The sequence below is a fragment of the Ciconia boyciana genome, chromosome 6 (assembly GCF_034638445.1).
Source record: "Ciconia boyciana chromosome 6, ASM3463844v1, whole genome shotgun sequence".
Classification (NCBI taxonomy): domain Eukaryota; kingdom Metazoa; phylum Chordata; class Aves; order Ciconiiformes; family Ciconiidae; genus Ciconia; species Ciconia boyciana.
Genome location: NC_132939.1, coordinates 63603912 through 63628977, shown reverse-complemented (window position 1 = coordinate 63628977; position 25066 = coordinate 63603912). Strand labels below are relative to the sequence as shown.

Genomic DNA, 25066 nt, shown 5'->3' with positions numbered 1-25066 from the left:
CTTTCCTTTTCCTAATGATCTTATGCTTTAAAGATCGAGGACAGCACATCACCACCACAGCTTCCATTGCAGTGTCAGAAGTCCCATGTCATTTGCTGCAGAATACATTAAACTACTTGTTTTTCTATGGCTGTAGTACATGTCCTTTAAACTGTGTGCTCTATACCTAATCGTTTAATTATAAATTACTAAGACAGACAAGAAAAAGCTTGTGCTGGATGTGTAGTAACTAGCAAAAGACACACTGCTCTGGCCAGCAACACACTGGGTTGCATAATGAATCCAAATTTCAATATTATGGCAACATCCTATCGATTAGCAATACCGGCTCAGCTATGAACCACGTTGAACTCTCTTAGACTAGGTCAACAAAGTAAAAGGCAATTATAGAAGTTATGTTCTGCTGTCTGACAACTTAGAATTAAAATACTTGGAATTCAGAAGGAAAAAAATCCAGGTGTTGGCTTCTCGTTTACTGAGCAACAACAAAAATACAATCCCTTAAGCTGAAAGTACAGACAAAAATACAGTCACAGAGTAAAACTCATACCAAAAGAAGGTCATTAAATATTAAATATGAAAAAAATAAAATATAAACATTTATCTTTCCTATTTAGGCAAAAAGTTACTGTTAACATCAGCATCTATAAGGAAAAATAAAAATATTTTCTTTCACTTCTGGTGGGTGTCAAAATAATATCCAATAATAATTTAGAGGTGAAAACGGGCTTCTTACCCAGCTACACAAAAGCAAATATTCAGCTTTACAGAAAGTAAAATTACTGTTCACTGGGCCGTTAGTCAAGAACTCTGTATTTTTTTTTCTAAGACCCTACCTCCAGGAAGCAGAGCATGGACCTAGATGATTAACTTCAGGCAAGAATTTTTGAAAACTGAAATTCTATGTCCTAAGCTTTAATCATCACAGTTATTTTAATGGAAAAAATAAATAAATCCACATTCAAGTAAATGCTCTAACTACCATGTAATACGGTGCTATTACTTATAATTAGGTACATATTAAACATCCCATCTATTTTTGGCGTTGTTCTAAAGTGGTGTTTACTTCTGTTCTGTGTAACAGGAGTGATCAGAAAAAACAAACATACACGATAAAGTGTCAACATTCCCGGGAACTGTTTTGAAGGGGTTTGACTGCTTCAACGGGTTTTCTTCACACAGTTCTCTTATTGCCAAGAAAATGTTTTTATTTCTGACAGATGTTGAAAATAAACTTAAAGTGATCAATGTCAAAATTGGGGTTGGTTTGGAAACTGATCTTTTAAAAAATGCAAAAAATGAATCTCAACTGGCTGAGGTTTTGGGGTTGTGTTTTGTTTTTTTTTTTTTAAAGCTGACATAGTTAAAAACCCCCAGAAATTAAGAACAATCAGAAACTGGAAAAGGTTGTTCTGGTTTTCCCATTCAAATATTGCTTAAAATGAGGTTGTTTTCTAAGCCTTTCTCTGGTTTTCCTTCACAATTCACTTCCTATGGATTAACATAAATATACGGACTCCTCTGAAATGGTACTTTTTAATCAATTTTTTCTGATCAAACAAGAAATTATAGCAATAGACACCATTTAACACCTTATGGTTACTTACTTTACAGTTATTTTCAGAGTTTCTTAAATCAGGAAAAATAAGGATTAAGGATTCGGGCTCTCAGTTTAAAATACACATTAATGGCAAAAACACTATCACTTTGCAAATGGCTAGCGTGGTTTAAGATGCTCGTGCTGTGCAAGCATCTCCTCCCCAGCAGCTCAGCAGCTGACCTGGAATTTGCACACCCTAAAACCATCACACCTGAACCCTCCAACACAGTGGCTGGGGCGTGGAAACTGTAATCTGCAACTAGGAGATGTGGTCCAGCAGCTGGAGCTGGTAGCACCTTCAGCCACTCCAACTAGATCTGAAATAGGGTATGCTTCCCTTATCCTAAATTCTAGTTTAAGGATTATACGAAATATTCTCCACCAAGCTTGTTTCCTGTACTGCGCACACACTGGGTTTATTTCTAGGCATAAGGATTACTGTCACGTCTGCAAGGTGCCTGTTGAAGCAGCACAAGCGCTGTTTACAGTGCACAAGCGTGACAAGACCAGGGCACGCACCAGCACGCTCTGGTTGCCTTCAGCATAAAATCCAAGAGAGGAGCCATGGTGTGCTGGTTCCTCAGTCCTGATGGACGTGGGGTAAGGACTACCAGATGCGCTGCAGAATATGTTAGCCAGACGAGGTAAGCACAGCCATGGGGATCACTTCTAGCAGAGCACTATATCTGAAGTTACGGATTAAGCCCCATGCTGCTCCACGTCTATCAGTAATTCAGTGCTTCTTTCAGCTCACTGTTATTCGTCACCTTAACTCTCGCTAAAGGGCCGCAGCCTGTGGTTTAGTCTATGCCAGCCAGCAAGTTTTGCTCCACAACTTTGCCAACTATCTTCTCTGTGTGCTGGCTGCTTCTATTCTGGCTTTTATTCTTTATTCTGACTGTTTGAATCATGGGCGCTTCATGGAGAAGGAATTGCAAATGCTCACCACTTCTAGTTTGTAAGAAGTGAAGTGGTACATTGCCACGATACTGTGGTTGCATTTGAGACATTCAAGGCAATAACGCTTGTAGTTGTACTTCAGTGCATGTTCTTTGTGTTGCCAACAACCAAAAGCATCCTTATTGACTTTTGGTTTGAAGGAGAGCGCACAATAATTCTGAGATCGATACTATGTGCCACTTTGCAATCTGATGCTCTTGTGTAGCAACTATGTCGACTGAAGCAATTGCAGACGCTCAGTGCTTGGACACACTTCAGTTTTCATCAGCTGTATTAGAAACTTTCTATCAGGATTGAAGGAAAGAATTTGGTCTTAAATTCTTTTTTATAGCAATCTAGTTAATACCCTTTTTTAATGAACCTTCTAAATCAGATTAATCAGGTATTTACAGTTGATGAGGTAGAAATTACATGCAACACCAACTATGCTTTTTAGCAAAATGAACAAGTATTTGACTAATAACAGATAGCAAATTATGGGGTAGGTTGTTGCCTAAATCAAAATGCATCCTGGTGAATTACTGAGAGCAACAAAATCTCCATTACTTTATAGGATAAAAAGCTTAAGGTTTTCATACCGCACGTTTACTGTGCTATGCTGTTATTTCAGGGTAGAGAATGATACATTGATGGTAAAAGCATTGAATAAAATAAACAAAAACAAGGTTGAAATTCTTACCAGGAATTTTTTTGGCCCAACCAATCATGTGAACCAGCTCTTTGTCTGCCAGTTTTGTCAGGGACATCATCATGGAGGCCTCCGTGAATGGTTTGCTGGGACGACTCACCAACACATTGGGAGGCTCCGCTTCAAGTAGTGTTAAAACAAACTGCTCCGGACTGACTGTGCTGAGCAGGATCTCTTTTACGCGGGTTGCCGTCTCACTGTATTTCTTAGCTTTGCCAATGCAATGCACCTGATCTTCTGAACTACGATGGCGACGCAGGATCCGATAGCCACAACGTTCTCTTCTTGAGCCTGACACGAGAGGCACATGATTGCGTTGAAGTATTTTTCTCTCAGTGTTGCATTATGTAAATCCAAATGTTTGGGGAGAAGGGGAAAAACCCTTTAATATTGGATGTTCTAATATTGAACATCAAGTTTCAGAATTTCTAGAGCATTCAGCATCAACTTAACTTTGTTTGCACTGACTTCAGCTGAGGCTTTTGTTTATTCTACTAAACCAAAAATAACGTTAAAAAAATGTTTATTTTTGAACTTCAGTTAACTCACTTTAAAAGTCCATGGGAAAATTCCCATTGACATCAAAAAGAGATAAATCAGATCTTTAAATGCAAATAAAGATAGTTGTTTGTAAATTCTGTTTTTAAATTCTGTTTTTGACAGAAACTCAGGGAAGAAAAGACTTCTGAAAGTCTGGGCCATGATACAGAGTAAATACCTCAGCCAGAAGCAGTGCTGGTCCTCACTGCTAGCTAGGTGTTCAGCTAGGGACTTACTGAGATGCAACCCATTTTCTCCCTACGTCCCATTAAGCCAGCAGGAGTTTCCCCAAAGTGAATTCAGATATCTACAACTAGAAGAAGCAAACCCTCTGTTTGGAGTTCCGCATGCAGAAGTCTATTTCTGTTGCAAAGAGCAGTCCTTTAAATTCCTGTAATTAATTTACTGTTCATTCTGACAACACCAAACATTCTCCAATTCTCTGTCAGTGTTATTGGTGGGACCACTGTTACCTGTTCTTGCATAGCTGCCATGGAAGGAGTCTAAAAGCATCTCTAAAAACATGGTAGGGGGATTTGCTAAAACATTCAGCCATGGCTTCTACTTCCCTCACCCCTTCAGCATATTCTATAACAAGGACTATGTTTACTGATTTACAAATAATCCTTGGCAGTAACTAATGTGCGAGATGATTGTACCATATTGAAAATCAGGATTTTTACAAATATTAAGTTACTGAAGAGCTCCTTAGACTAGAATCCTCCAGCACTTAACATTTCTAATATCACAGTTAAATTGTCCTGTAATCTTTCAGAAGTTAATTTTTTTTACTGGTCATCAATATTTTTACTGACATATGATACTCAAAGGTTGAATTTTCATAGATATGAAAATGCCTGTGCTAACATAAATCTATACCAGACCAACATTTATTATTGCATACATAGAGACCATGGAGTCTTAAAGCATAATAAGTTGCCTCATTTGGTTTCAGTCCCACAACTAATTTGACAAAAGCATCCTTTCTGCTACTGCTACTATCTTGACATTACTACATTTATGAAGTCTTTTTGGTGTGTTGCATAAAGACTTCTTGCCCTCGTCACAGACTCTGGTTCTTCTTCACTAGGGTATTTGATTAAAGGCTTCATGAAGTGCACGAAGACAAAGCAGCAAAGGAATGATGAAGATGGAAGAATCCCAAGAACCTAATCAGTGACAACCGGCACACTGACTAGGTTACTCTCGAGGCTATCAAAGGAGAATGATCAGCCTGTGGTCTGGGCATGACACCCAGCAGATAAGTCAACAGGAAAGGCTTTTCAGTTCACCTGGAGGGACAAGGCATTCCAAGCCATCTACTAGAAAGACCAGAGGATCTGGGTGTCAGCTACTGGTAGGGCCATAAGCTTGGACCAGCTGCCAGAGACCTATTTGAGTGTGTGTGTGTGTGTGCACGCGCAAGAGAGTTTGTGCACAAGGTACCTGGAAGAACAGAGGATCCAGGGGCCAGCCACTGGATAACATTGACTTTCTAAAGCCAGTTACTGGAGGGATCCATAGCACATGTGTGTTTCTGTGACCATTTGTGTGGGAGAAGGTCTGAGTACCAGCAACTGCGGTGAGGCTGCAGACCCAGAGGCCATCAGGATATGGGGATCCACAGGCCAACTATTTGACAGACAGAGTGTCTAAACCCAACTACTGGAAGGATCCATATTGTATATGTGCATATATTTTCTGGTGCTTCTGTTCGCATGAGTGCTGTATTTTCTGTCTGTGCTGATCTGTGTGGCTGACTGTGGATACAGGTAATACCTGTATGTGCCTAATAACAATGCACGCTCAGACTTGCTACTGGACCTGGGGACACGGCAATGTGGCAGTTTCCCTTCTGTCAAGCTCCTGGACTCAGCGATTCCTACCATTCTTCATCCATAGCCATCAGAGCTATATAGACCATGAGTTGTCTAAATTCCAACCAGGCAATGCAATTCTGGTACTGGGTTTCAGTTAGCAAAGAGGTGCAAACATAAGCCAAATTAAAAATAAAGGGAGTAGGGGCACAAAAAAATTAATTTCAGATGCTGTTGACAAGGCTTTGTCTTGCTAAATAAGATGTTGGGTGAATGCAGACTCTCAGTGGTGGAGGCTCCTCAGATGAGGTGGCTTTTCAGGTCATAGTCCTGTCTTGTCTTCAGCAGCTATCAAGCACCATTTGAGTCAATCCATGAGGAGGGTGAGATGCAAAGGCCAACTGGGTACAACCTGAAGGCACTGAAAAGACTGGATAAGGACTAACAAAGTCTGCCAGGACTTCAAGGATGTGGAACTTTCAACTGCACATTGCTATCATCCTCACTTGCCACCTGTTCAGTAAATGACCTCAGATATAAAAGAGAACAGGATGACCATTAAAGAAGTTCTCGATATTGGAGAACACCCTCTATCTGGAAACCCAAGAGACTGGAGAATATAAATAGGCAAAGCTGGTTCAATGAACAGTCCTCAGGCATGGAGGAATCCAAGTTGAACAAGGCAGTTGGAACTGGAAGCATTATCAGCTGGAAGTCCAGCTTAAAGTCAGTACCATTTTGGGCAAGGATGGTTTTGCGTCCTTAAAAGGAATATAGGAAGGATGAAATGGGTTGAGTACTGACAGAACATTTGTACAAATAATGAATTGAAGGAAAACAATCAATGATTTGAAGAACCAAATGCTTAGCCGAATGACATCTAGCTAGAAGTTGCCAAAGCAGCTGAACAGCATTTAGGGAAAGATAACATACCAGCAGAGACAATCAGAGCTGGAGACACTATTTTATGGTAGATTCATGAAATCAGACTTGATGATACCCAAAAAAAGGTTACCTGTAGAACTACACAAGTCACAGAGCAATTTCTTCAACCATCTGTCTGGGCAAATACTTTTCTTCCTGAGAGAGTCAAAGGACAGTGAGGTATAGACTAATTTCTACAAAGACACTTGGATGATGTAGTGAGTTCTGTTGCTAAGCCTCATTTTGGACTAATGCACAAAGGTCAAGAGGATAATCTTAAAGTGCTTTGTCAGCTTCAGAAAAACATTAGAATGGCACAGTGGGCTGCAGCCTGTTCTGAAGTCATGTCATGCACAGAAAGTATGTAAATATTTTCCATCAGGGAAGACAAAGAGGAAAGGTCGACAGTGAGCTAAGCAACTGGAACAGAAGTACAACTGGAGACAGATGAGGAAATGCCTAGGTATCAGGGTGGTCTACCTACAGAGATCTCCAGGGCTCTGATTTCCATATGAATGTGCATGGTAGAGACCATAACCACCAGGAGAGAACTGAACTAAAGCAAGAAGCAACACCTCACATCGTTTCCACTATTTAGAAAACTGAAGCACATTGAACATGGGCATCTTGAAGGACAGAATAAGAAAAATAGCACAGAGGGACTAAAAGCCATAGGGAGATGCAGGGCAGAGGAGAAATTTTCTTGGGCTATCAAAAAATACCAACTGTTCCACGACATGCATAGATTTTATTCTCCAGTACCTGGTGGAGCTGTGAAGCCCCCAAAAAGAAGACACAGGAATAGCAATCTTTTAATTAAAGACATGGAAAAGTTGTTCAGTTAGGGACCATACCTAAAATGATAAAGTCAGAAAAACTACTGGTTTAAGAGGGAGCTGGGGAGAGGAGGAGATGCCTGATGACACAATGAGGAAGAAATTCCAGCAGTTTGGACACATCTGCCAGAAGCAACATGTGGTCAAGCAAGCACTTGCAACCAGCTCATTGACCCTAGTTCAGTTCCTGGCACTGAAGTGAACCAAGGGCACTCTTGTGGGACTCCACATCCTCTGATCAGCTGTCCTCAGCTCTGTTACACTGTCACCCAGACTCCTCTGTGGCACGGAAAATATCAGGCCTTTGGTGCCAAGACCCGAGTTATCCTTTCAAATTTACTGTTGTAAAGATTTTTAAATAACATTTTGTAGCCTATCCAAAATATAAACACACAGGTAAGTGACCAGGTACTTTAATGAAGATCAAAGAAATCAGTAAAATTTTAAAAAATATTAAAAAATAGTAGTCTAGCATCCTGTTCTAATTGATGCAATCTTGTACAATTTTCATCTGCGTAGCTGCACTCTATGCTCCATCTTAAAATAATTCAGTCAGGTTGTGATACTTATTGACAGTATTAAAGGTCTCAATACTTTTGGAGGGTTCTTACTGGGAAATAGCAAGTCCCTTTAAGTTACTTATAGGTTATTTAACTAAACTAAATCAAGTTTCATATATAACCAGTACTTATTATAAAAAAAAAAAGCTCCATTTAAAACATAAAAACAGTTTCTATAATCTCCAGTGCAGAAAGCCAAAGTAGGAGTGTTATGACATTTCTGCATAAAAAACTTGTTACTAAAAAAAAATATAGTTGGTGATGAAAAAAAGGGGGGAAAAAAATACTCAACCAAACCAGATTCTGAATCATTGTTTGTACTTTTTAATCACCATATATTGCCAAAGCAGGCGAAGGCTGATTCACTGAGCAGTGTGCATAAAACACAGCTCATCAGTAGTGAAGAGAGATACCATTTATTTCTACATTAAAATTTATTCTGCTTGTTTTAAAAAAAAACAGGGAAAAAAAAGAGTGCATTGTAAGATCACACATCTAAGAAAACAACATTTAAGCTTGCTAGTCAATTGACACATCAGAAAGTAGCAGCCTTTCCAATTAAAACAACATTTCAACAACATAAAGGAACTTCTGTGCTTTTTATTCAAATCCAAAGTTTAGGCAGGACTGAGAAATTTTACCTGTAAGTCTATTAGCATCCAACAGGCATGTATAAGTGCTTATAAAACTATATATTATAAATAATTGTAGACCAGCTTAATGTTTGGCTTAACTAGACACAGAGATGTGGATCAATCTGTGTAAAGGCACAGCAGTAAAATACTTAAAGCTTCCCAGATTAGGGACTATTTCTGACTTTACCACAAATGCCCTAACTATACTTAATAGCTAATATTAATTCATATAAAGGTAATTCAGGCAATTGGAGAAGTGCGCAAGATGATCAAGTCCCTCATTCTTCCTACAGCACTCTCCTTATTTAGAGCTATTCTTTGCGCAAGAAAATAGCTGTATTCAGCTGAGAATGCTGGACTAAGGGCAAGACCTCGAGCTACAGCACCATAGACCACATGGGTAAATGATCACAAGAATATAAGAAATAAGACACATTGAAAAAAAAGCCATTGAAATGAGCCTGTTGTTCACTTACCCATGAACAAGCCACAACAGGTATTACTGGCAGTGAAACACTATTTTTAAAGCAACTCCTGCTTTACAAATTCTTTGAAAATTGCAAATGCCTCTGCTCTCTGCTATGGTGGGCAGTTCTACGGCATGTTGCTCTTAATATTGATTTTGGTCCCTGGCAACTGCTTATGTAAGTAACCGGTTCTGCAGCAACTGCAGATTCTACCACTGAATATATTATAATCAGGTTTTGTAAGTGTTTGAGCTTCAAACTCACTCAAGTATACATTAGTAAATCATTATCACTCCAGTCACCTTTGAAATCAAATGCAAATGTTCTGGTGAGTACGCCTGTGTTCACAGAACAGACCTACTGACAAAGAAGCTGCCGTCTGCCATACACACATGAGAACACGAGCTGAAATTACAGTAATTTCTATAATAGCTAAAATACAATTAATACATCTGATGTCCAAAGAATGCCATGAAACACTTTTTCGCACTTACTTTCTGTCTGAAAAGTAATTTACAGTATTTCAAAGTGCTATCTAGAAACTGCATGCAGCAGCCAAGCACAGGAGAAAAAGCGAGCCAAACCCTGAACCATACCGGCCCACAGAGAAGGCTGTTTTTCTTTCTGCAGACTTGTGGAATGATGCCAGTATTCCAAGGCAGTATCTATCCATCGCTTTTTAGTATGGATTAATAGCCTCGGCCTCCTCACTTGGGGCGGGGAGGGGGCAGAGAGGAGCTTTATCTTTGGAACATTTTCAACACGCTGAGAACTGGCACATGGGGAAAAAGATACAGGAGCGGGGTGGGGAAATGAAAGGTAAGTCTAGTCCAACAGGGAAACTCAAAACTCCTTATGGAAGAAGCTCTATTTGAGCCTCAGGAAGCAAAGAAGAAAAGCACGAGCATAGCTGCTCCCAGAGTGGCTACAGCTAAGTGATGAAGCAGCTCCCCTCTTCTTTACAGCCTTTGGCAAACAGCCCAATCCATTTCAGGCTCCCCAGGTAAACACCAGAAAGCTCCAAGAGAAGATCAATTTTATCCCGAACTGTTTTATTCAAGTTTGCTGGGCAGAGTTTACTGCAGTATTTCTGTTTTACTTGTTCCTGGTGACAGTGTTTGCAATTATTTTTCTACCATTGCTAGTAGTCCTAGTGCCAAAATTTAGCAGTAGCTTTCTTGATTGGAACGGTAGGCAGCACAGACTTCCTACAGAGAAATTTGCAGATGCAGTGTCTAAGCCCCTCATTGTGCTTTTGGCAATGATGGTATATTTTGTAAGAAAAATCATTATCACCTTAAAACAAAGCACCCCCAAGCTAGCCTCCACTGAAACACCCGTGGCTTGTTGGGTTAACTTCTCAACATTTATGAATGCAATGACATCCAAGAGAATTTCAGACTAGGAAACTCCAAAGCAACACTTTCCTACTGCCTTCTATTGTTTTAAAGATGGCATGTACTGCCTAATGACATTTACATCCAGAAACGTATGCTATATACACACATACACATATGTGTATTTTTTCTCAATGTGTCTATTGATAATATGCAAAATGAGGATTTAAAGATTTGATGCCAGCAGTGCAGAGTTTTTATGAAGGGCTTTCATAAACTACAAAGTGGTAATTGAGGATCTTTTATCACTTCTGCTGGACAACAAGTCTCTACTGAGCAAAAATGCATTTACAAACCATTCTATCTTATCCAGGGTTTTAGCAGATGTGAACCAATGCATTCACTAAGTGACCTGGGAAAGGAGCAGAGATGGGGAAAAGCCTTCATTAAAAAGAAAACGTACTCTTTTATGGCTTTCTACACTAAAAAACTGGTATTAAAGCATGGCTCTAACAAGAAAAATTTTGAAAGATAATCACTCTGGTCTGCAGGAAATGGCATTTACATTTCATGCAAGAAACACAGTCTTAAAATCTCTCTGGTTTAAATGTCTGTCACCATGTGCCCATGCATCAGCTTTACTCACAGGTCCCACTTAACTCATCAGGCAACTCAGACAATTCTGAGTAATTTTTATATTCCTTTTTCTGAAATTAAATTGTTAAGACTCTCAAACTAAGTTCTCAAGAGTCTCAAATTTCAATGCTACTATTTTAAAAACTAATTTTTTAAAAATGCAATTCCTGTTATTTTCCTGTTATAGTTTCAAAGTGTCATTTTTGATCTGGCACAGCCATTAATGTCCTATAAACATTCATTATGGTAGGAAAATATGTTTTTTAATATGTGACAAGCTTAAAAGGAACACAGGCTAAGACATAAGTACACATTATTATTTATTACTTGTAATACCATAGTGACTATGAGGTCTAATCACAAACCAGGACTTCCTGGACAATTAGAATAAAATGATTAATTTAAGGAAAGCATTGTGGAGCACCACCTTATAATATCATAGTGGAATCAATCTTTACAAAAGCTCTCCAACTCCAGAACTGGGGCTTGATAGAAACACCTGTTGGAAAAACTTTGAGTAAAATTCTCAGTCATAAAGATGAACAAAAGACAGTGACACCATTCAGAAAGTAAGGTTTCAAAAGGAGTCTCATTTGCAAGCATAAGGCTTTCCTTTCTGGAGGCCAGACAGCAAAGGTAGCTAAGACCCTATTAATGAAAAACACCAATAAAGTTGAGATGCATCATCAGTGCAGAGGAAGATAGGAGCTTCATATAGAAAGAACTAGCTGACTTGAGCAGCAGAAACTAAATGTACTTCAGGAGTACAAAAATAATACAAGGAACAATTGAAATTGTAGCTCTAAGCTGGGAGTTATCAGCTAGAAATGAACAGGGAGGCTGCAATCATAACAGATCATAGAATCATTATGAACCGCCAGCACGATGCAACCATGAAAAAGGCAAATAGGATCCTGGGTTGTATGCAGAGAAAAGCTCCCGCAGAAGGAGAGATGTATTAATGCTACTACAGTGAGGAGAGTTCACAGGAATACTGTCCAGGATTCTGGTCATCCCAGTGCAAAATGTTTTATTTCAGCCTGGAGCAGACTGAAGGACAAGCTACCCTGACGACTTCCAGATTCTGTCTACTTTCCCTTTTTGCAAAAGGAGGAGATTTCTTGGTTTATTTAGCCTAATAAAACAAGGGTTGTGAGGGGATATGATGTAGTCCATAAATACAACCAGACAATTAACAATAAAGAGAGCTACAAGGCAATGTTGCCACAAGAACAAATGGGCATTAATTGTCCAGCAATAAATGCAGGCTGGAATTCTAAAGAATGTTCCTAATGAAAGAAATAATATTCTGAAAACAGCCTTCAGATCAAAGCAGTGGGAGGATGAAAACACTGCCTAGTCTTGAAATAGAAATTGGTATCTACATTAAATGGGATGAAATGAGATACACGCCTGCAAATCACAGAGGACCAAGTACTGTGACCTTCTCCTTTCCACTCCAGTGTTCCTATGTGATGCTTTCCCAGCCTATTTCTATCATGTACATTGGGGAATCTATAAGAAACAACAACAAACCTTGACTGTGAAAGTACATTAGATATTGAAATACCTTTTAAGTTATTTTCTTCTTAAAAGTAACCTTTAAAATACCATCTATAAATGTACAAGTATAGTGAAGTCACACCACTCTAAGTATAAGATAGGAATAAGAGAAAAGGCTGGATAATTCTGAGTGGTGCAGTGACAAACAGGGGTTGTTCACTACTTCTTTTGATGGAAGAGCTGGAGGGCATCATATGAAAATAGCCTGTTCGAAAAAAGAACAGCTCACCCAGTGCCTTTCCCTCACTGCCCCACCAAAGTCCCACAAAAAAGCCTGGCAACCAGAGAGCTGGTTCTTCACATGGCAGGTGGTCAGGCTGCTGTGGGATGTTGTAGATGCTAAGACTTTACAGGATTAAAAAGAGGGACAATGGAAAAGTTGCCATTCTATTAATATATTAAGACCTCTTAAATACAAGAAACCTTTTCTAGACCAGAAGTCTCCAACTGCTAATTTTTGGAAGCTGAGAGTTGTCAGCAGTAGCTTCACTTAGGTGCTAGTCTCATTCTTACACTCCTCCCGAGGCCTTCACTCTTGCCACTGGTGGAGGCAGGACACTGGGTTAAGTAACTACTGCTTCAGTGCGGCACTGCTGTTCTTGCATTACATTCAGGCAGCAGAGCACAGTACAGGTTTATTTACCCCATATGAGAAGGGATTTCAGTTTGGTTTGAGGCTCAGGCGGCAGGAGGTCTCAGGTTCCTATTCTGCAGAGCACAGCATGCAAGTAAACTGCCTTCACAGAGCTCTGCAGAGGTACTATACTTTTCACGTGCTTAACCTACACCTTACTCCTTCCCACGGGTTTTCTTCTGAAAATTAAAAGTCGTCTTCTGCTTTAAGAATTGGTACATTTCTTCCTATAAAACCAGCTTAAACCTTGCCCTAATTGCCTGTTGTGCCTTTATAGGATTCCAAGAAAAAAAGAAAAAAAAAGCTATACAGAATTGACTGAAGGGGAAAAAAAAAAAGCCAGCAAAACCCAAGCAAACAACACAGACATGCAAAACTCACCACATTTCATCATTCCCACTTCATAACATTTCCGTAGCCGGCATGCCTGGCAGCTTTTGCGCCTGTTTTTGTCTATCGTGCATTGATTGGTAGCTGGGCAGATGTAATCGTTATGTCCTGCAGCAGAGTAAGAAGAGAAAATTTAACATCTCCAACAGCCTCTCTTGGTCATTTTCCAAATTGGGACCTTCTTAATTTTAAGCATCTCAACTTTTTTGTATGCATATATCTAAGCTCCATGAATTTAACTGATGCAAAAATGCATATTTATCCTGTAGTGAAAACATCAATCTGTGGCCTCAAAAAGTAACCAGACAACATAGACCAGCTTTTACTGAGGACTGTTAGATAACCAAGCACCTTCTAATACCAACTCATTTTTGAAAATGGAACATATGCTCTTATGGAAATTTGCTCCCAACCTCCAACTTCTTACTGTACATTGGGACTCTACAGATGGCAGATAGTAGAGGTGGTTTTTTTTCTCAGCAGAGTTGAAAACAGCAGTGCACACAGCTTCAGTCCTGCAAAGATTTAAGTAAACTACAGCTCTATTTACTGAACTCTCTGACGTGGTGAGTTCCAGGAATGAAGAAGTCTTCGGAGGATTGACCCTGGACCAAAGTTAATAAAAAAAAGCAGCCCAAGAGAGAAAGAAGACTAGTATAAAGTAATGCATACTGTATAGCACAAAGAAAAGCACAAGCAGACGGTATAACTTTTAGATATTGTGGACAAGTGTTTCTCTTATTTTCATCAGTTTCCACTACAGCCTCTTCTGTTGTCTTCTCCTTCTCTCCCACCTCACCTCACCCCCACCCAAATCCCTTTACATTATTGTATTTCATTAGTTAATAATCTGGTCCAAAGGTTTATTACTGTAAACTGGACTTGAGTATGCTCTTGGTGTAAATACAGTCGAATCATCTCCTGCCAAACACTGGAAATCTCTCTTGCAGTAGTTACCAAAGGATGCAAAAAATATTCACTGATTTACATTTCTTAATGTCTTTTCTCTCAGGTTGTTTTTCAAGTTCTTTTTTTCAAACTTTAAGAATAGATCAGGCGAAGATACAGCTACTAGAGCTTTTTTTACTTGATGCAAGTCCAAGAGTTCATGTCCCCAAGAGTAATTATTTAACTGAACCATTGTGACTATTTCCTTGCAAAATTAAAATAATTTTAACCTTGAATTTTTGAACTGACAATTTTAAAAAGAAGAGATCAGGTTACAGTTTGTCCCATTTCCTACTGGCAGATATGACTGAAAAACAAATTACTGTTTATCACTCTTCACACAACATGGGGGGAAAGGAGGAGGAAGCTCTCTGTTGCACTATAACCCAAGCACACAGGAGTATAAAGTGGTTTAAAACTCCTGTGGCCTTGGGATAATTTAGCTTGCAGACAGATGTTCAGAGATGTAGGACGAATACACTACACTACAAACTTGAACAAGCAGAGGAGACCACACACAGTTGCTCAGTCATGCCATCTAATTTTCATTAGACATCAGCCCAACATTTTGGTCTATGGTAGGCCCAGAAGTTTTTTATTTTTACAAGCAATATCCTTTGTAACAACAGTTGCAACTGAGTGCTTGATAGTGTTTTATGCCAAGAACTTACTTTCATTTATTTGAATTACAAACAAACGTTACCTGACAGGGTACATTAAGGTGTACAAAAGGCCACAATAGGTAACTTGTTCACGGCCAAAGCACATATGAGCAACGCAGAGCAGGCAAATCATTTTCCTGACAGAAAACACTTTGAAATCAAATTCAGTCTCCATTTGTGACAAACTGGAGACAAAGTTCTCTTCAATTATTTTAGAAATCAAAAGAACTTGCACCAGTTTATAGAAATTATTTTCACCCATGCAGAACTTGCACAATACATTGAAAAGGCAAACAAGTTTTGAATTCAATTTGGTTTTAATAGTGACACCAACTCTGCCATATTGATCCAAAAAAAAATATCTCAAGATTTCTAAAGGCTTTGTGTGCAGAAGAGGAAGGGAACACTACAGACCGAAAAATGACAGGATTTTCTGTGTTAGTATCTGCAGGTAGTATCCAATGTCAATCCAATTAAGTTTCTACCAAGAGGCCCCAGATGAGGCCAAAGAACATGATAACTAGAGCCAAGGTTAAAGAAATGAAGTGGTCCCAAGCTGCAATACGGTGCATAAGTCACTGCCCATAGGCTGTGATAACAAACATGGAGACCTACGTTTACTTCATCCTGCAGCCAGTCAGCAAATTTGAAATACCAAATATTTAAGAATTGATACACTGAAGTGGAAACATTAGACAGAGAGATCTGGCAGAGTAAGAAATACTGCAATGTAGGCTCTGGGGGGTGGAGGGCTGAGAAATAACAATAATCAAGTTTGTACCTAATGCTTGCTACACATATTTTTATATCCTACATACTGTGTAGATATTATATGCTATGACTCAACAGCTCCAGGCAATAAACTCTTGTCAAGAATAGTTCCTGGCAAGCAAAGTCTCCAGACAACTACCTACTCTAACTGTGTCTATTACAACAAATTCACAATTACTACGTCTACTTTGGGACACAAACTGCAATCAGATTCACAAGTCTGCAGTGCCATCCCACCGAGGCCTTTGCTGCAGGGCCTTCCCGTGCTATGTATTCCACCTCTTCTCTAAAGAAATCAATTATTCACTTTGTAATGTTTCCAGATCTTGATAACATAAGAGCCAAAAGATAGTCAAATCATGTGTTGTCTTTATTTTCAGCATGCAGCACCATACACCAGGATTTTAGATCAACTCATTACTAGATCAACTGCTGCAGCCGCTGATCATATGAAACAACTTATTTGAGCAAAGTTATCAAAAGCTGATACTCCTACCTTGAATACTTCTTTTAAAGAATGCTTTGCAGCCTTCACATGACCAGACCCCATAGTGGTATCCTGAAGCATAGTCACTGCAGACTGCACAGAAGTGGGCATCCCTTTTTGAGCCAGGATTATTTGCAATTGGGCTTGTACAGTCATTGCCATTAGTTTTTCTTTTTAACATTTCTCTGATAGAAAAGAAAAACATCTGTTATAAAAGAGGAAAAAATTAATCTACATTGCAAAGAGTTTCATTATTTTCCATTGTCTTCCATTCTCTCTCTATAGCGTCTTCTTATCACTGAACACAGGATACTGTGAAATACTGTTAAGCCTTTTTCTGATAAGCCTATTTAAAGCATATAGTCTGGTCCCGGAGCTTTCAATGATGACAGACTGAAGTTTTAAAATACTCAAAGGCATAAAACTGGACTGCTGATGTGTCATTCACATGACCTCTGGGAAAATCATATGGAATGCTGATGGATCTTGAAGAATTCTTGGAAATGTACAAGTCTATTTGTGAACCAAGTGGACTTTGCGAACCAAGTGGACTTCGCCTTTGGGAAGCTTCGCATGGAAAACGCGAGCTCAGACAGCTCAGACTGACATAATAAACACTATCATGGACAGAGCTGCAGTTGCTTCCTACTGTTAGCAAGGCAAAATTCTAGATGGAGCAACACACATCTAGTCTCAAGTATTTCATCCTTTAAACGAGGCTGTATTTATTCAGTGAGATGCTAGAGACAAACGTCTTGAGATGTGAATCTCAGCCTATAAGATCAACTCACAATGTTAGACAAAGTTTTCTGTTCAAGGTGATGACCCACGTTGATCTCCTAGTGCTAAATAAAAGGAAGTTTGAATACAAGAAGAATGGAGAAACACAATTAATAAAATACCTTCGTACATTAAAAAAATTATTGCTCTATATAAATTAATAAGATATATGCATTCCTGAAGCGCTACAAATAGTTCCAACTTACTGGAGCTATTCTTAGTGACTGGATTAAAATTAGAACAGGATAAAAACATGAAATAACAGCCAATTCCTGACACCAAGATCCTGTAAACAAACAGCAAGAGGAAAGGAACTTAGATTATCAGTAAAGTGGCTTTTAGGTATAGGAAGCACATCCACTGTGTGCTTCTTCTCTGGACCTCATTTTCTTGGTGGTTTTAGCATGCCTTACCTTCATGGTCAATACAATTTCTAGATAGAGAGAAAATAGCGTCATGTGCAAACTCTCAGCAGCAGTTTAACAAAAGGAAAGCTGTATAGTCAACTTATAGGTATAAACTTAAGCACAGAGGCAGAAGTTAGAAACGGCAGAATTTTCCTCATCCCACCTTCCAGCAGGATTAGGGAGGAGAAGAAATACCAGTTGGGATAGGACAGCAGGCAGCATGGTTTATGGCTTCTGAAGAACAAGGGTACGTTGCCAGGGCAGAAGAAACCTGTTCACCAACAAGAGCAAGTTTAAACAGAACAGTAGAAACATGCTGAAAGTGCTGTCAAAGAGGCTTTAACTAACATATTAAAAGTAGACTTTGTACTGGTTTCATGACAGGAGGTAAGGACAAACACACCCACATGCCACCTGAAAATCATCAAGTTTATAAGTATTTGAGGAGAACATACTCCAATTTCCTAGTAGAAAATTTGGACAGGAAAAAAGGTGGTTCTTTGAGCAAATTCCAAAACAGAAAAATTACAGGTATTTGTTGTACAATTAAGTTACTGCAAGCTTTTAAAAAATGTTAATTCATTCAGATATTGCAGGGCATAAGGGTGTTTAGATGTTTAACAAGCCTGGTCTTTGATTACACCCCCCCCCCCATTAACGGATTGCTGAATCACTAAGTTATTTCCCCTTTTGCCACGCTGGGAAGACCAGTGTGGGGGAACTCTCCCTTAGAATAAAGGGACTGTATCACACACGCCTAATATGCTGCTAACGCAAGGAGGAAAAGGCATTGCTATTCCTTCCTGTTTCCCGGTATTTGGAAGAAAAAGTAATTTGGCGTTTCACATTAGTAGAACAGGTATATTTTCAAGCTCTACTTGGGAATCATGATCCAGTTGTGAAAGTCAGAAGAGAATCAAAATCAGCTAGAGAGCATCTCAGTGACTGATTGATATGCTGTAGAGAGCAATGTTTATTGCCCTCGTTAAAGCACCAAGACGTTATGGATGAAAATAAAGAAAAAGCACACACCATAACATCTCGCTGAGGAGTGTTGTTTTTAACCTTCCAGTCATGACAAGTGTTTTAAAAAACACTTTTTCTTTCCCTGCTTAAAAGTTTAACAACCGTCACCCTGCACACATGCAAGCTGCGTGACTTCCACAGACTGTGGCAAACAGCTCGCACACAGAGCAACAATCTGGAACGCATTCCTCCTGCGGGCCGAACGGGCAGCAAATCTGCTCGTCTGCAATAGCTGCAGCAGCGCAGCAGGAGGTTCAAACCCAGTCGTTTTGTTACTGCTGTCTTTAAGGGCAACAGAACTAGGAAATAATCGAGAGCTTTAAGGTACACGGTGCTTACCCTGAGAACCTCGCGATCAGACAGCGTATCCACACAAACAGCAAACCAGAGTGGGTAGCCCCACAGGTGGTTGGAGACCACCTCCCAAGCGCTCTCGGGCCTGGTGCACTCCAGCATGCTCAGCAGATGAATGAGCTGCCAGGTCCTCCAGAAGAGCTGGCGGTAGCTGGCTGTACGCCCACAAAGCTCCTGCACCGAAGGATGCAGGAAAATGGGGGATGTACCCTGGCTGCTACTGAGGAACCGCATGGACAAAGATTTATCGCTTTACACCTCCTAATACTCCTCTCTTTTTTATGATCTTTGTTTCTATATAGAGATATTATGTTTCCATTAAAAGAATTAAGATTTTTTTTTTAAAGTAACAAGTCAGCGACTTCCTACTAGTCACCAACAGTGACGAGATGATTACCCTAAAGGAGAAGGAATTAGCAAGACTATCTAGGTTATTCAGTATCTACCGTGTCTCCTAATTACCTCTAGCTTTGCCACAGCAAGTGTTTGATGCAAATGCCACACCTGGAAAACTGGAACCTATATTCAACTTTTTATTAAAAATGAAGAAAGGTGGCAAGGATTTGACCTAGAAAGTACCAAGATTTGCTCATGGCATTTGTTGTCTGTTAGGTTTTTCTAAAACCTAAACTATTGTACATTATAAAAAGAAAGAGAGGAAAAAAAAACCTGAGAAAATTTTTTAAAAAATCCATTAAGCCAAAAATTAACAGTCCAGATTTTATAATATCTTATAACTCTTCCCTCCCTCCCACAGGCCACTGGCTCATTCAGTGCCTGGAGATAATTCAATCCGAATCAAGCCTAAGCTGTAGGATGAAGAAGGCTCTTCCTTTCCCTCCCAGAATGTGTGCAAGATGATGGACAAGAATCAGCTGAAGAATACTTTTCAATCTTTATCTTCCTCCTTTTAGGAAGGCTCCCTCCACTATAACTTCTGGAATTGCTAATACCACACAACTGTCAATATTTACATTTCCAAAGCACAGGTTCTGCTACGCTCCAAACATTGATTAATATGCTGAAAATCATGTCATAGATATCTCAAAATTAGGGGACATATTTTTGCTTAATCTCTGTAAACTATTCCATCATAAAATGGAGATGCCAACCCATCACCTCAAAGAGAATTCAAGGTACATTTAAGTGCTCTGCAGAATGAGCACAATTAAAAACCATAGGAGAATAATGCAAATAATTATGGCTTCAGAGCAGAGTTTAAGCAATATATAAATATGATATTAGTGCACAGTGAACAAGACAAAGTTACTAAATAATTTCTAATTAAGCAAGCATTGCTAGCCTGTGTACCCAAAAACCTTTACTTACACGTTCTACCTGCAATTACTCAGAAGCACACGGAAAATAATAGAAGAAAAGAAGAACAAATTAGGTTCCAGAAACATCACCCTGGCAACTTCGTTAAAGTTTCCTAATACTTTTTAGAAAGTAATATTTCTGTTCATTTTTAAAATAAACCTTTTGTTTCTTTAATTAAAATCCTTTTATTTAGGGGATGAAGACAAAAATCAATTTCAGACTACTTTTAAATATAATATAATTATACTGTCACATTCCTTTACTCTTCATGTCATTTTAATATAAATTGAGTGATCCTGCACCAACAAAATTTAAGAGACTATTTCTATTGTCTTCACTAGGTATACAGGACCTATAATGCAAATAAATGTAGCAGAGTCTTTATCATCAAATTATTGCCATTTCGTACAAAGAAATTGAACTCTAAAGATTCACATCTATTTTTACATGGAATACAATTAAATTTTGTTGAACTATTTGGTGCAAAGTAACACTACAGTGCATAACATTTGCATTTAACAACGTTAAATAAATTTCTTCTGTATTCATATAATGAACCTACTTGTGAGAAAAGGGAATGCCAAGAGTTCAGGGTCCTTATTTTCAGCTGATCTACAAGGAGATCCAAATTACACAGTGATCAGCTTTAGCAAAGTGGACCACATCAGTTTAACTAATGTTAACGGAATTTACACCCAGGGAAAATAAACTCCTCTCACGGTGAGACTCTTGCTTTATTTTGAAAGGTAAAATAAACTGTGTAACAGGCCGATATATATAGTAATGCTTTCTTACTGATCTTTCAAACAAAATGCCTTTTCTCAAACTACAATGCTGTTTAAAATTACTTACGCTTTACAGCATTAGCCTCTCCCTTCCCCCAGAGCTATTCCTTTAAGTTTCAATTCCAAGAACTCCTCCTTCAAGGTATAATCTACGAATCTGTAGTATCACAGTCATTGTTCCCATGGCAATAAATATAATGTTCATTACATTAATTTAAGACCTCACCAAAGGATAAAGCAAAAGGAAATACAGGGCTTTTTTTCTTTACAGCCTTATTTGAGGACAGATACCCACAATAACGGACTTACAGCTCTTGCTTTTTGTGTTTCCATGTCAAATTATTTTTTTTTTTCTTTTTTACAACTTCTATACACAAAGTGGGGGTTACAATGTATCATACTGAGACAAATGAACCCCTGAGAAGGTCCAGCTACCAAACAACACAGTGGTTACTTGCTGCTGAACAATAAAGATCATCCATAAATTTAGACTCCAGATTTCATTTCTCCTTTTTAAGTTAGGTCATCATCAGCTACAAGAGCAATAGTTTGTATGAATCTATACAAATGGCAGAAGATTTATTTACTTAAACTCCAGTGTGGCAGGTTTGGCTTCCCTTCTGTCTCTGCAGAGAGCACGCTGCAGACATCAGATGGGGTGCTCTTGCTCTTGGGTTATTCCAGCTGCTGTCCCATCATCTGGACAGCTTCAAACGCGAACCTACAGCAGCCTTCCCAGGGCTGTCAAAGTTTTGAAACATTAACCAAAGTGGGAAGAGTTTGGATGTTAGCCCTATTCACATTAGACCTGCTTGGGGAATTCTGTATGTAAGTGCTGCCCAAACGGCCTCTCCCAATCCACACACCTACACTTAAAGTAGATTTGCACTCCACAACTGCCTGCTACTCTCTGCTGACTCCAAATAGAGACTAGTCAGGTGGCCGGGCTGAAGATCTGTGCAGCCTACAAGTCTGAAGTAGATGTAGATCTCACGCCTTAGCCCTGGGCAGACAACGTAAGGCCCAGCCATTGCAGAAGGAAAGTGGGTAGTCTCAAAAATAGCACAAATCAATTTATTAACAATTGAACTAAAACTGTTGCCAGGACACACTATTTTCATACTGACAATGGCTGCTGAAGTTAAATAAGGAGCCCTATAAATAAACATACAGCTGCTAAAACAGGAACAGCACGTGCAACACCCTATGCTTTTATCCATCCAACAGCTGTTGTGCCTATGAATGGAGTAATTTAATCAGCTGAAGATCTACACACTGCTTATGGTTTGTAATAAGATTAAACATGCAGAATGGGAACATGTTTTTGCAAATACAGCTGAAAATTTAGCCCATGAATCTGCTGTTCACAACGCCTTCATAAAGTCAGTTGAGAACAGCAACAAGAAACAATGTCAGACTTTTCAGCAGCAGCACCTTTTTGAAGATGATGCATGCTGCTATGCGACTGTTAATACTTATGCTGGTTTTGACGGGGATAGAGTAAATTTTCTTCACAGTAGCTAGTATGGGGCTATGTTTTGGATTTATGCTGGAAACAGTGTTGGTAACACAGGGATGTTTTCATTACTGCTGAGCAGTGCTTACACACAGTCAAGGCCTTTTCTGCTCCTCAGCCCACCCCACAGCGAGTGGGCTGGGGGGGCACAAGGAGTTGGGAGGGGACACGGCTGGGACAGCTGACCCCAACTGCCCAAAGGGCTATTCCATACCATATGGCGTCATGCTCAGCAATAAAAAGCTGCAGGAAGAAGGAGGAAGGGGGGGACGTTTGGAGTGATGGCGTTTGTCTTCCCAAGTCACCGTTACGGTGATGGAGCCCTGCTTTCCTGGAGATGGCTGAACACCTGCCTGCCATGGGGAAGGAGTGAAGGAATTCCTTGCTTTGCTTTGCTTGCGTGCGCAGCTTTTGCTTTCCCTATTAAACTGTCTTTATCTCAACCCACGAGTTTTCTCACTTTTACCCTTTGGATTCTCTCCCCCATCCCACCAGGGAGGAGTGAGTGAGTGGCTGGGTGGGGCTGAGTTGCTGGCTGGTTAAACCACGACAATACTAAAACCAAAAAACAAAGAAAATATTTCCCTTGAATTCTAAGTTCATGAAAAGCCTTCACAACTATTAGATGCAGTTAAAAAAAAATCCAGATAAAATGGAATTCAAACAACATTGTAAGAAAAGGAAAAAAGAATGAACCTTTACTTCTTTCACTCAAAGGACTTAATTTGCCAGAGCAAAATTAATTTTTATTACACAAAGTAGTACCTAGCAGTCTTGAACTTTTGTTTATACACAGTAAACAGTTCCCACATTGAAGGCATTTGTAGTGCTTTGTGTTGGTGTATAGTTCTCTAAGGAGCTATTGAAAAACAAGTCCTATTTCAGAAGTTACATTTAAAAAAACCCACAAAACCTAGGACTGATTTGGTGTTTGGTGGAGGTTTTTTGGTTTTGTTTTGTTTTTCAGAGAGACCAACACATAGAAGTCAGATGTAAAAAGAAAAGACTTAAAAGAACTAAAGAAACTGTAAATAATTTTCAGGAAAGTTTTAAAGAAATGAGTACTACTGACCTGGCCACAGGTAGCACTGGCTCCATCGGTCTTGCTTCGCACCACGGACTCTTTGGCTGCTCTGCATACAGAAGCGATGACTGACAGTGCAAGGTCAGAGGGGAGAGATGGCCAGGAGCAGACCATAACACATTGGGGCTTGATGTTTGCCTCACAGATGCACTCTCTGAATCACCAAAATTGCTGGCAATGTTGTAATTCATCATAGCAGGACTGCAGAATGCCATTGCAGAATATTCATGTCTGTTTTCCATGTAAGATGAGGGAATATAGACTGGACTGTGTTCTGCTGTCAACGTGGACTGATTACAGCTGTAGGGAACCGGAGAGACGATACCAGCGGGTGAGGTTTTAATTTCTGTTTTATTGCATCCAATATCCTGAAGTGGCAGCAACTGAGAAAAGTCCTTGTGAGAAGATGCACACAGGGACATTTTGAAGCAAGACTGAAGGTTGTTGTTTAAATATTCATCCTAAGATGGTAAAGTATAAAAAAAGTTAAATTAAAAAGAAAGAAAGTTCTGTATTAAGTCTTTTCTAGAAAAGAAAAAAGGAATAAGTAAAACAGAAAATATATAAGTATCCTGTTAAAACAGATTACATACCAAATGCACTTAAAGAGTCAATGTACAAATTTACTACCTTTAAGAAAAAGAAAGCTTTCTAGAGCTTCCTTAAAAATAAAGGCTAAGACACACGTTGAGTTTAGACTCCCTTAAAAAATAATAACAAAACCAAAATAATAAATCACTTGAAGTCTGAAACAAAGATGCCGGTGCCAACCTGGATCTTAACAAAAGTAACTCCTACAACCAGGGTAAAACTGCTCAATGTCAGAGGCAAAATTACCCTATGGTCCACAGCTATGGAGTGAGTGCCCTGAGAAATCAATTCTCTTTATAAAAACTCACCATCTCCTGCTCCCGCTGTAAGTGTACTACTTCAGCCTTCCCTTTATCAACACAAACGTGCGACAGCAGATATTTTGAGTACATGCAAACACACACACACATACATCTCCTTTACCTTCCAAAACCAGAACACTGCACATCCCTCTCCACGGAGGAGGAAGACATGTAATGGATGTCAGTAAGCAACGCAGCTTCATCACTGAGAGGTCCCTGGATATGGCACCTCTGAGCAGAGCCATTATAAAAGTGGAAGTCACAATATGCAGATAATTCCAAAGCTGACAAGACAGAACTTGAGCGATTTCATAAGGTCCGGAAGTTTTATAATTTCCTGCCTCTCTCCATCCCCCCATCCCAACTATCCTTCATCCTTCCTCCCATCTGAATCAACTACCAAAACAGAGAACTTAATTTGCCCACAGTAAATATTCTTTGTCAGA

The 25066-nt window shown here is 39.3% G+C and overlaps 1 protein-coding gene across 1 annotated transcript in view; it reads right to left on the bottom strand.

Moving 5' to 3' along the window:
- Positions 1–24856, bottom strand: part of ESR2 (estrogen receptor 2) — a 35701-nt gene extending 10845 nt beyond the window's left edge. The window contains exons 1-5 of the mRNA XM_072865475.1: positions 24742–24856; positions 23716–24188; positions 16465–16640; positions 13579–13695; positions 3240–3539 (exon numbers count right to left, since the gene is read on the bottom strand). Coding sequence (XP_072721576.1) covers positions 3240–3539; positions 13579–13695; positions 16465–16640; positions 23716–24149 — 1027 coding nt within the window. The 5' untranslated portion in view covers positions 24150–24188; positions 24742–24856. The remainder of the gene's footprint in view (positions 1–3239; positions 3540–13578; positions 13696–16464; positions 16641–23715; positions 24189–24741) is intronic.
- Positions 24857–25066: the final 210 nt, after the last annotated feature.